Below are 13,585 nucleotides of genomic sequence, written 5' to 3' on the forward strand. Positions count from 1 at the left end.
CGCTGATCTGGCGAAAAAATGCGACACTTGGGCTTTGCTCTACCGCTTGCATGCAAGCTTCTCTTTGCCGTGGCTGTGCGCTGGGGATTTCAACGAAATCCTTTGGTCTCATGAGAAGTGTGGTCTAGGTCCAAGAGGCGAATCTCCAATGAAAGACTTCTGGGATGTCTTGGATGAAGTCGGATTGAAAGATTTGGGGTACGTGGGGAAGAAATTCACGTGGAAAGGGCGTCCGTAAGGTGGCTTTGTCCTTGAGCGTCTGGACAGAGCGATCACAATTAATTAATGGCTTTCTCAGAATCTAGGCACCAAAGTCCAACACCTTCATTCCAACTCTTCAGACCATCAAGCGATCATTGTGAAACCTGAAGGTATTAATCCTAAACCAAAACGATCCTTTAAATTCAAAAAAATGTGGCTACGAGATAAAGGTTGTAGCAACACAGTCACGAACGCTTGGGGTCCACCTATAATTGGGGCAACTATGCTTGAGGTAGCCAGTAAGGTTCATGTTTGTGGTGAGAAACTTACTGAGTGGAGTAAAAATTCTTTTGGTAGTGTCAAGAGGATACTTAAGGTGAAAAAGAACCTCCTTTCAAAAGTAGAAATGGATGCAGCCAGAGGAGGTGACCCTCTGCTGGTAAAATCTCTCAAAATGGAAATAAATTGCATGCTGGATAAGGAAAATTTGATGTGGCAACAAAGGTCGAGGGCTCTCTTCCTGAAATACGAAGACAGAAATACGGCTTATTTTCACAGTAAGGCCTCCCAAAGGTTTCGGAGAAACCAGATTTTGGGTCTAAAAAACAACCAAAACGTGTGGTGCACTAAGGAGAATCAGATCAAAAATATTGCTGTTGAGTACTACCAGTCTCCTCTCCTTCTGATTTGGATGAAATCCTTGAAAAGGTTCAACCCTTTATAACTGAACCTATGAACTTGACATTGCTTAGAGACTTCAGCAGGGTGGAAGTGGAATTCTCCATGAAACAGATGGAACCCATTACTGCCTCAGGCCCTGACAGTATGCCTCCAATCTTTTATCAATCTTTTTGGTCCACTGTTGGTGATGATGTTTGTTTTGCTATATTGAATTGTTTGCATAACTGTAAAATTCCAAAAGAAATTAATCATACCCATATTGCTTTAATCCCAAAGGTTAAATCTCCAGATCAAATTACTGAATTCCGACCTATAAGCCTTTGCAGTCTAATATACAAGGTGATGTCTAAGGCGCTAGCTAATAGGCTTAAGGGTATCCTCCCCTCTGTAGTGTCGGAAAATCAAAGCGCCTTTCAGGCAGGCAGATTGATAACAAATAATATACTGATGGCTTTTGAAACACTGCACTATATGAAACACCATCAAAAAGGAAAATCGGGGTTCATGGCCATGAAATTAGACATGAGCAAGGCTGATGATCAGGTTGAATGGAAGTATTTAGAGCAAATAATGAAAAGAATGGGCTTTGCCGATAGATGGGTGGCTTTAATGATGGAATGTATCTCAACTGTGAGCTACTCGATACTTATTAATGGCGAGGGGGGGGGGGGGGGTATCATCCACCCGACTAGAGGCATTAGGCAGGGGGGACCCACTCTCCCCATACCTTTTTCTTTTCTGCACAAAAGGTCTCCACAGTTTAATTCAACACTTTGCGGATTCTGGTCAAATCAGAGGGGTTTCCATTTGTAAGTTAGGTCCTCGGCTAACTCATCTTTTCTTCGCCGAGGACAGCTTGCTTTTCTATAGATCCACAATCTCCGAATGTCAAAGGATTCAATAATCCTTAAGTAGCTATGAAAAAGCCTCTGGTCAGCAGCTAAATAGGGCGAAGAACTCTCTTTTCTTCAGTAAGTCAACCTCCCCATCAGCCATAGAGTAGATTACAAGTTACCTTGGGGCCCAAGAGGTTAAATAACAATACGAGAAATACCTTGGTCTACCTACCCTTATCAGAAAGAACAAAAAGGCAAGTCTCATGTTCATAAGAGAAAAGGTGTGGGCTAAGTTAGAAGGTTGGAAAGAACAACTCCTCTCCCAAGCTGGGAGAGAAGTATTGCTAAAAGCAGTAGTGCAGGCTATCCCAACCTTTGCCATAAGCTGTTTCAAACTCCCCATCACATTATGCAATGACATTGAGCAATTGATCCATAAATTCTAGTGGGGCCACCATGGAAACCAAAGGAAAATTCATTGGACGAAATGGAGCTCATTATGTCTTCCAAAAGACCTTGGTGGTTTGGGTTTCAAGGATTTACAAAAATTCAATGATGCAATGCTAGCAAAGCAAGTGTGGCGACTACTCGAGGATAAAACTTCTCTTTTCCACAAGTTCTTCAAAGCAAAATTCTTTCCCAATGGTAGTATTTTTGATGCAAAGGAACACAAGGGTTCCTTTGCTTGGAGGAGTATTCTCAAAAATCGAGATGTCATAAAAAAGGGGACTCAATGGAAAGTGGGAAACAACGAGAACATTCTTATCTTCAAAGACAGCTGGCTGCCTGACCCTCAAAACTCAAATGTTCAATCCCCTCCAACCTTCTTGGGTAATGATGCACATGTTTCTGTTTTGATTGATAAGGAGAATAGATGCTGGATTACAGATGCAGTTAGTAATAACTTCATGCCACACGAGTCCAAGTTGATAAAATCAATTCCCATTTGCATCATGGAAGCTGAGGACAAGCTGTTTTGGCCGAGCAATTCGGATGGGTTATATTCAGTCAAGGCCAATTATAGACTCCTGGTAAATGAAGACTTGAATCCCCTTAATGAAACCTTAAATTTGCCTCAGCCTAAGAACACTTGGAAGGGCCTCTGGAATCTTAAGATTCCCAACAGAACCAAAACATTGTTGTGGCGAGCTACAAAGGATGCACTAGCAACCCGAACAAATCTCGCACGAAGAAAAGTCCTCATGAATCCTACTTGCCAAGTTTGTGAAGCAGAGCCAGAGTCTGCATTTCACGCTCTTTGGTCTTGCCCGAAGCTAAGAGAGGTATGGGCTATACATTTTGAGGCCTTGAAAAACGATACACACGAGTACTCGACCTTCCTAGATGTGTTTATTACTTGTTTGGAGAAGTCCCACTACACGGACTTGTTTGCAATGCTAGTTGATCAGATTTGGTTCAGAAGAAATAAGCTGAGAATGGGTGAGGAAGTGGTAGACTTGAAGCTGCTCAACTGAAGGGCCAGAGATGCCCTCCATGAATTTCAACTCGCCATTGCCACACCCCCAAAACCCCCTCCTGTCCGAACCCCCATCAAATGGAAACCACTCCCTTCGGAATGGGTCAAAACCAACTTCGACGGGGCTGTTTTCAAGGAGCAAGTTGAAGCTGGTTTAGGCTCCATCATTTGAAACGACTGCGGTCTAGTTATGGCTGCTTCAACACAAGTTATTCCTCTGCCCACTTCTGTGGAGATGGTGGAAGTGTTAGCAGTGCGGATGGCTCTCATCTTTGCCAAAGAACTTGGTTTTCATAAAGTCATCCTAGAAGGAGATTCTAAAATTGCAATTAGAGCCATGAAGGGTGATGACTACTCAGTAGCGTCCTTTGGACACATCGTCTCTGACATTAAGGCCTTGTCAGCTCATTTCAGGTGAGTGATTTTCCAACACACTCGTAGACAAGGGAACATGGTAGCATATATAGCCTTGCAAGAACAGCATGTAATTTTCCTCCTTTTTGTACTTGGATGGAGGAAGTCCCAATGTCTTCCTTTGCTGTGTATTTTGCAAAAATTATCAATATTACATGAGCCCCTTGCTTTTTAGGGGCGGACTCTCAGAAAAGGAAAAAAAAAATATATATATATATATATATAAATAAAGTCTATTGACACGCATTTTGTTGAAGCTAAGTAATATATAGGCCTATATAGTGAATGTAGAGTCAATAAGGTTGTTGAGGAAAGCCTTTACGGTAAATGGCTGAAAGGAAGATGTTGATGGAACGTTTATTGTAAACATCAACACATGAAATGTATGCAATTGAAGTTATTTGTGGTGGCATAAGGTGTAGGCTATGTTCCAAGCCACGGTTCTGCTCTGGGACCATTAGACACTGTGTATTTCGCTTGAAAGAGAGTAAATTGGAAGTAGTTTACTATGTAGTACTAATAAGTAATAACAAGTAGCATGAAAAGGATGCAATCAATTTTGAAAGTGAAAAATCAAGTTCATGTATTGCGCCGTCACACATCAACCCTAATCTACGTGTTATCATTAATGTGGGTTTGCATGAGAAAGACTATTAATATCAATGTACTATGCTAACTACAGCAAATTGCTTGCGTTATGGTGCCCTTACTGTATTGTGTTGCATTTCCTCTGTCGGTGTAGCTGCAATTCTCTCGATCCATCATACTAGAGTAATATAAGTGGATTTTGTAAGTATATAAAAGTGATCATATCATAACTTTGGTGCATCCTATGTAATTGATTCCACCTTTAAAAAAAAAATGATTTGCTTCAAAATACAATCTTGTTGTTTAGTAGTATATTTTAACCCTTGGGAGAGACATAACCCCTCCTAAGAGGGATATGAGATAATTCATGCATTTTCTATTAAAACAAATCCTTGGTATGTGATTGCCACCATTATGAAATTGTCATCATTCTCTAGGGCCTACAGCTAAAAGCATTTTGGCTCTATTTTTTGATCCAAATCTCAGTTTTCCTTAAAAGTGTGGTAGGTATATTAGAAGATATTTTCCTTCTCTTATCTAGCTTTTGTTGTTTGAAAATCTATGTTTCAAATAGAAGAATGAATAGTATGTCCCATAACTTCGGCTAACGGGTTATTTCTTGCAGTCAAATTGAGCTTATCCATATAATACTTTTTAGATTTAGTAGTCTATGTAGAATTTATAGAAGGATAGGGGCCCAATGTATGACTTTTTTTTTTCATTTAAAAAAAAAAAAAACACTACACTGTACACATCCTCTCTTGAAGTGTCACAAAATGATATTCACATCAAACTATGGATGAAATGACAATGCTCTTGAGGTTTGTATAAATATGACAAGCAAGTACATGCCTGACTTCCTCAACGGAATAACCTTTATTTTTTTTTTTTTTTTTTTTTGGTTCTTGATACCTATTTTTGAAACTCCTCCTTGTGATTTGTATAAGTAGTAGAATTGTTTTTTATTTTTATTTTTATTTTTTATAAATAATATTTCATTAAAAATTCCATAGTATTAAAAGATATAGATTTATTTATTTTATTTATAAAAATCTCAAATGAGAGTGTCATTCATTATCTATAGTTTTAGGGAGTAATTTCATAAACCCTTTAGAGAGTTTGGCATATTCTTTAAAATATATATATATATATATATATTCTATGTGTAATAAAGTATAGATTTAGGTTGTTTTTTTTAGTATTCACCAAATCACGGATAAAAGTAGAAGACATCTTCACATAATTAAAGTTCACTGAGGTACCTCGAATTCCACAAAATCTTGTACTTTAATAGTGTGCACAAGTGTGAATGGGTTAATGGTGCAGCGCTGTTTGAGATTGAAAATGAGCTTTAAAAATAAAACATTGTAATGCAACTACGAGGCAATGGTCATAAATGAAAGAAATAGAACGCAGTAATAAATGAATGAAAAGCATTTAATTCTATTTGTTTCACAGAAAAATACATTAAAATTATTTTTAGGTATTTAGTGTGATGTGTGAAAAATTTTCAAGCACAAATTATCAAAATCAGTGGGTCAGCTATCATTGCCAATGATCGGACCGGTTGCACTAATCACTGGATTGTTGGCACCAAGCATAAGATTGAAGGTTCCAGCAACTGGATTGTCGGCACTGACCATCACTAGCGGCTACGCTGATCTAGCCACTTGATTGTTGGGGGCGGGGGGGATGACTGTGTGATTTTGTAAAACGTTTCACCAAGCTTTTAAAGGTAAAATATTTTACAATATTTTACATAGAGATTTACGGTTAACAGAAAATATTTTCAAGTTAGAACAAATTTTCCAAGAAACAAACATAGTAAAATGTTGAAAATATTTTTTGTAAAACATCTTACAACAAACCAAATGAAGCATAAGTAATGGAAGGGAAAGAAAAAAAAAACGAATAGAATTAAATTACAGATCAAGATGAACCCAGATCTGAATTCATGTGTTTCTTCTTTTTAATTTAAAAGCTAATGTGGATGCTGACATGATATTTTTAAATGCAAAATAAAATTTTAAATATTATTTTAATTGTCACATCAATTTCATGTCTAATCGTGGGGTACTCCTCTGCCATATATGTATTTTCTATTAATGAGATGATAGTAGAAAATACACTACGAGCGATTTCAAAAATTAAGGACCAAAATAGGAGCTCCAAAAAAGTGGAAACTTACTCAAAATGTAGGAACTAAAAATTTTTTTTTTTGGTTTTTTTATTTATTCTTTTTTGATACATCAATAGTGAGATTCTTGGGAATGATGAAGATTTGAATCATAGGTATTTCTATTGGAAATATCATAAGATGCTAATTTGAGTTACAGGGTTCTTGATAAAGATTGTTACACATCTTAAAAATAGCTTTCGAGTTAAAGTTGGAATTCCAATCTTTGGCATTTCGTAAAAATGATGAATTAATGCCCTTCTATTATAAAAGAGAGACTGATGCAACGAGTCACCACGACAGATAGAACACATTTGTCTGAAGAACAAATCATTAAATCTACAAGAGGTTCTCTAAAATCACAAGGAAAATTTTAGAATTTACTAGAGAAAGAAGAATAGAAAACCTCACGAATTTTTTTTTATTAATTATCTTAGTTTAAATGCGCAGGAGTTGTAAGAACACAATTGTGGGTTGGAGTTTTTAAGGAGAATCAAATGGTATCTTGATATAGAAAGGTGGGATTTTAGGGTTTAGAGGACCCTGAGGTTTTGGTTACCTCCTTGAAATGAATGGAAGATTGGAATGCGATGTGAGATTTTAGTAGGTTGAAGGCTAGGGTTAGGGGTTTAAGAGGTTGGGAAATTCGGGTATGACTTGGTTTTATAGGAGTGATAGTGATTTAGGAGGGTTCTTGATGGTAAATGCAACTAGGATTTGGGATAGGAAATATGAATTTGATGGAGTATGGAATGCACAAAGAGAGCGTGCACAAGTGTGAATTCTTGATGGTGGAGCTCGGTTAGAGATTGAAAAATATTGGCCTTTGATAGCAAATTATTGTACTGCACGTTCAAGGGAACCTTCACGAATTAAGATAGCTTTTGTCGACACAAATCTGACAATGCTATGCATGTTATTGACAAAGCCACACCAATAACATTTATAGAGAGTAGCGCCCAGAATTGCCATGACCCATTTCGTTTACTTTTTTGTCACTCTCAGATAATAACATGGCCTTTTCGTTCTGTATTTGTGGTACATTGTGATTGGAAATGGCCAATGGAAAACAAAGATTAAAAAATAAATAAATAAATAAATAAATAAAATCCTGAAATATATCTTTCCAGTCACTATATGGTAACAGTAACTTCTAACTTTGAAAGCAATCAGCTTTCGGTGCCTTCCGCAAATCACGCACAGCTCACGACAAATTTGCTTGATTTAATTTCAACACTATAATCATATCATCAAACCCAATGCATTCGTATCCAAACGAGAAAGATGACAAGAAAATCAAGAACATTACTTCTTATACAAAGTCATAAAAATATCCAAAATGCGATTTACCCAATAAGAAATACACCACTACCAGTCTAATTTTGATACTGCCTTGTGTATTTGTCTCTCTCACACATAACCTTGCTTGTATTTACGAAAGAGGTCCTCAGTTTTGGCATTCCTAAATGCACAACACCCTGTCAAATATACACATATCAAAGCCACAAGAGTAATGAGTAATATAATATCCGCTCTTCTCCATTCTTTTTTTAGATTGGCCAATAATCCGGCTTTGCATGAATCACAACCGTAGCAAAGCTGGGTCTGCTCGTTGCTCCAATTCAAGCAATCCATATCGGCTGCATTGTTAATGGGACTTATCCAGTACGTTGGATTCACAAATGTATACCCACATAGAGTCGGTGGCTTACAGCATCCTGACTGTAAAGAAGAAAAAAGCAAAAAAGAATAAAGTATAAAGATGATGAATATTTGGAAAAAAGAAGGTTAAAACATATGGCTCAAGAATCATAACTGATTAACTTTGTCAAGTGGTTAAGTAATATTCGGTACTCAGAAACCCTAGTTTCAGATGGATGTTACTCTAAGAATAATATTATCAGATGACAAAGTTGTGTTTGGATGAAAACTTTAAGAAAAAAACACTACTTAAGCCCAAAAAAAAGAAAAAAGACAAAAAATGTAAATGAAAAATAAATAGAAAGCGGTACTTATTTCTCATTCTATACTTATTCTTCGCAAACAAATAATAACAATAATAATAAAAGTTCAAACACATTTGTAGAAAAAATTGTAAACCAAATGAACCATTGTTTAACAAAGGTTAAAGGGTTTTATACATTTCCACGAGGAAATCAAATCCCACTTTTAGAAATTAGTATTAAAGAAGAACTTAGTTAATTTACCTGTAAGGGGGTAATATGTGCATTAAAGAAATCCTGAGCCATGCGATACCTCTGGCTCAATTCAGCACACATGTCTGTTGAGCTGAGACAGTTCCTTATGCGATCCCACTTTAGTGGACTTCTAACTCTTCGACGAAGAAATCCAGAGAAGTCATCAAGATGATATTCCAAGTAACTTCGACTCGGTTCAAGGTGGCCAGAGCCCCTCATGGTGACCATGTAGATGAAAACCACCAAACACGCGAGCAATATTATCAGAATAAGCATGGCAACGAGGTAGAAAATGAGGAGCCAAGGGATTCTCCAAAACCCTCCAACAAAGCCTGCTAGTGCTACAACCAAGATCAATATCCCAAGAATAATGACAGGCCATTGTAAAAGTTTCACACAAGAATTGTCTGGTTCATTTGCTAGCCAGATTCCAGCTCCAATGATTGGGATTGAAAGGAGCATAGCAACAAAGTTGATGGCTCCGATGACATTGTTGCTCAGTGCCATCTTGGTGAGAGAATGCTGAGGAGATTTGTGGGTTTTGCTTGTTATTTAAAATCTTCTAACAAGGGAATAGTGAAGAGATATAAATGTGGAGAAGTGTGCTTTATAATACAGCTTTTGTCGTCTAGCCCACTACCTTTTGTGCCTTACCTTGGATTCATGAAAGCCACAAACAGTCTAATGCAAGTAATGATAATTTTTAAAGTGTATTTTTATTTATAAGTCTAATCACTTTGGGTGCTACTTTTTGAAAAGGATTACCCTTGTACAGTATTTTGAGGAAAAAAGAAAGAAATGAAACTGCTTGCCAGCAACAAATGTCTGCAGCATGCAGAAGTTGGAAGAAAACAGGCACTAACATGTTCCAGAATGCTTTTGCCATATGGGACCCCTAGCTTTTCCTATTTTCGCTTAGAGCAGGTAATATAAACACACAAATTACTTATTGGCCCCCCTGAATCTCAGAATTTGGTCCTTGCTCCTCAAATCTTTGAAGTAGTCCAAGAAAACCTACTAGTAATGCTACAGTCATAAATTATTGTAGAAATTGTACTTTACCCACTTGTGGTTTGACTCGTTTTAACAGTGCCCACCTATGATTTAAAAGTTATCACTTAACCCACCTGAGATAACCTCCGTTAGACCCCCGTTACTCACCTCTCCCTTTTCACCATTAAAAATAGGGAAAAATGTATCTTTTTCATTATATTTTATGTCTCTCTCATTTTTTTCTCTCCTTCTTCTTATTCTTCACATAAAACATAAAAGAAAACCAATACACCTATAGTCACAAACAAAGCCACAAATCCATGTGAATATACACTCACAGATTCACTAGCCTTCCACTGCTAAATCTAAAAATTGACTACTTAATTCTTCATAGAACAATCACAAAATAAAACTATAACCCTCTTTCTTTTGCTAGATTCTCTAAAAAAAAACCCAGATTTACAAGTAAAAAGAAAATCTGAAAAAAAAAAAAAAAAAAAAAAAAAAAAAAACCTCAGCAATCTGTTCAAATTGACTACTTAATTCTTTATAGAACAATCACAAAATAAAACACTAACCCTCTTTCTTTTGCTGGGTTCTCTAAAAAAAACCCAGATTTGCAAGTAAAAAAAACTAAAAAAAAAAAAAAAAAAAAAAAAAAAAAAAAAAACCAACAATCTGGTCAAATTAACTACTTAATTCTTCATAGAAGAATCACAAAATAAAACACTAACCCTCTTTCTTTTGCTGGGTTCTCTAAAAAAACCCAGATTTGCAAGTAAAAAAAAAAAAAACTGCAAAAAAAAAAAAAAAAAAAAAAACTCAGCAATTTGTTCAAATTGACTACTTAATTCTTCATAGAACAATCACAAAATAAAACTCTAACCCTCTTTCTTTTGCTGGGTTCTCTAAAAAAACAACCCAGATTTGTAAGTAAAAAAAAATTCTGCAAAAAAAAAAAAAAAAAAAACCCAACAATACTGATATAGCCACAGATCCAGCAATGAACCTAACTCTGATCAAAATGGGCCACTCTGAGCCGGTCCAGGGGCTTTAGCAGGTGGAGTACTAATCGAGGATGGAGGACTCACTGGAGCCTCAAAAGAAGTTGGAGGAGGAGATGGTGGAGAGTTCACCACTGCTGGAGACGGAGCAAGCACTGGAGTCTTTCTAATTGTAGGCGACGGTGCTGAAGCTTTAGGAGCAGGTGCTTGTGTTGGCAACTTTGATGGAGAGTGTGAAGGAGACTGGGCTAAAGTTGATATAAAGGAAAACCCAAGTTTCAATACACCTTGCTTGCAAGTGTCAGATTTCACTTTGGCAATCTAAGTGAAGAGAGAAAGGGATTATGGGTTTGGGGATTTTTAGGGATTTTAAGGTAGAGAGAGGGAAGAGAGCTCGTTCTTCCTTTTAGGGTTCTATTTGGGTTTTAATTTTGGCTTATATAGTAAATGAGATTTTTTAATGGAAAGAGCAGAGGTGAGTAACGGAGGTCTAACAGAGGTCACATCATGTGGGTTAAGTGATAACTTTTAAACCATTGGTGGGCATTATTAAAACGGATCAAACTATAGGTGGGTAAAGTGCAATTTCTCCTAAATTATTTTATAAGATTTTTTCAAATTATTTACGTGATCAATTATGGTTCTCATCTGTACTCACCACTAACTTCACATTTCCATTTATCAATAACTATTCATCACATTCATCACATTAGTAGTTTGTAAAAAATATGGTAAAAAATATTGTAAATCTAGCATTTTCCAAACCCAAAACATTTAAATGGAACCAAAAACACAAAAAAAAGAAAAAAAAAAAAAAGAGAACATAATAGACCTAAAAAAAATCTATAAAATGGCCCATTCATTAGCCCGTGGCTCTCCAAATCCTAAAGAAAAAACCCAAATTCTCCTTTTTGACAAATTCCAAATCATCATAAATCAATATATTTAAATATTTAAAAAATAATAATTTGTCTAAGTTACCATATGTACTTTGCACCTTCTCCATCGAGCTGCCATCCACCAGTGGCCTTGACATCGATCAGTCTGTCGTCCGTCGCCTAGTAGTACCACTGGTATATCTGTGTGTGTGTTTAGGTTCTGTGAAAATGCATGAGTGTAAGTAGTGAATTTACTATTTGTTGCATCCGTAATTTAAAAATAATAAAATAATTTGATAATTCACAATCATGTAACAAAGCTTATAACAGATGAAATGAAATTTCAGTTTTTATCTCAATGTATTAATATGAATAATAACATATGACATGTAAGAATAATAAGATATAGATATTTACAGCGTATGCCTTCAGATACAACAGCCTAACTACATATACTGTAAACTCTATGGATTTGCACCATTTCATAGAAGAGCTCCATCACAAGAACACCCTTCTTTGTCCAACCTTTCTCACAATATGTATAATTGTAAATCACTTCTGACATACATAAATATTGTCATAAATATAGATATGTGTGCATATTGTTATCAATATTTGAGCAATGGTGCACATAGGTCTATATATATATATATATATAATTTTTTTTTTCTTGTTGAGAAACATAGGTCTATATATTGGCTCATAGAATTGCTCAAAATAAATGAGCATTATCACCCTATTTATTTTCATAAAAATTATACTTATTATGGTAGGAGTTTCTAGAATTAAAGATTGGTGTTTTTTTGTAATACAATACATCTCCATTATTTTTGAAACTCCTACACCTTTACATGTACCAACAAATCAATATAAATAAATAGTATCAAAAGGGTAAGGATTTGCTAAATACATGGTTGTAGGAATTGCTACATACAATATTAGGTGGCAGCTAGTGAGAGTGACAAGTGTCCAAAATTCATGTGTAATGCACATGACCAGTTAACTCAAATTAGATAAGACTAACAGTGTTAGTGTTTTCTTTTTGCATTAGAACTGTTTGCTCTCTCTCTAAATCATAAGTTCCCTCTCTCTCTCTCTCTCTCTCTCTCTCAACCTTTATGACTAGCCGAGCCCTTCCACATCCATCTCATTCCCTCTCCACCAGCCTCACTTCGCCGTTAAGAACCACTACTCCAACCTCTTCTTTTTGCAGAAATCTCTCTCAGGGCACTCTCTCTTCTCACACCTTCTCACCATTCTCTTCCGACACTAAGATGCATTGCTAGTCTGAAGATGTGAACCTAAACAAATAAATATTGTTTCCTTAAAATGTGATATGGATTTCGATAATATGAAAAATGAGAATTATATGATTGTTTAATTGTGAATATATATATAAGTTGCTAAAAAATTTTATTTAGAATTAATTAAAAATTATTTTATTACCATAAAAGAATGTTGAATTCAATTTTTTGAGTGAAAATTCATTCATTAATTCAAGTATTTTTTTAATCATAAAATTTTTTTGGGTTAAAAAAAAAAAAAAAAAAAACTTAGAATTTTTATTATGTTTAACTTGCCCCCTAGCCAAAATTTCTAGCTCTGCCATTGCATATTAATTGATTCAACTATTGAGCATGTCATGCTATCAATCTTCAATGGGTTTAGAGGTTACAACCAAATCATAATGTCGGCAAGGAATGCAACCAAGACAACATACTCCCATTGGCAATTTCTACTATATTGTCATGCCTTTCTAGCTTAAGAATGCCGAAGCTATCTATTAAAGTGCAATGACCACAATCTTCCATGATATGATGAACCAAAAAATTGAAAATTATGTTGATGACATTTTGGTAAAATCCCAAATAAGGGAAGATCACTTTGGTACTTTAAGGGAAGTTCTTCAAAGATATCGTCTGAACAAGCTACATATGAACCCTTTGGAGTCTTCGCAAGAAAATTATTGGGCTTTCTTGTTTACGAATGTGGTATTGATGTGGATCCTACCAAGGCACAAGCCATTGCAACCTTGAAGGTACCTACTTAAATCAAAGTGCTAAAGAGTTACTTGCTAAGATCTCATATATCTGAAGGTTTATTTCTGGTTTAGCTCAAGGTTTTGAAACCTGGACCGTT

At 35.8% G+C, this 13,585-nt stretch overlaps 1 protein-coding gene across 1 annotated transcript; it reads right to left on the reverse strand.

Moving 5' to 3' along the window:
• Positions 1–7,658: 7,658 nt before the first annotated feature.
• On the reverse strand, positions 7,659–9,235 carry LOC112034679 (protein TORNADO 2). The gene is made up of 2 exons (XM_024067502.2): positions 8,581–9,235; positions 7,659–8,095 (listed from the first exon to the last, which is right to left on the reverse strand). The coding sequence occupies exons 1-2, from the start codon at positions 9,076–9,078 to the stop codon at positions 7,784–7,786; spliced, it is 810 nt and encodes a 269-aa protein (XP_023923270.1). The 5' UTR covers positions 9,079–9,235; the 3' UTR covers positions 7,659–7,783.
• Between the last annotated feature and the right edge of the window lie 4,350 nt (positions 9,236–13,585).

The sequence above is a fragment of the Quercus suber genome, unplaced genomic scaffold (genome assembly GCF_002906115.3).
Source record: "Quercus suber isolate HL8 unplaced genomic scaffold, Cork oak 2.0 scaffold_201, whole genome shotgun sequence".
Taxonomy (NCBI): Eukaryota; Viridiplantae; Streptophyta; class Magnoliopsida; order Fagales; family Fagaceae; genus Quercus; species Quercus suber.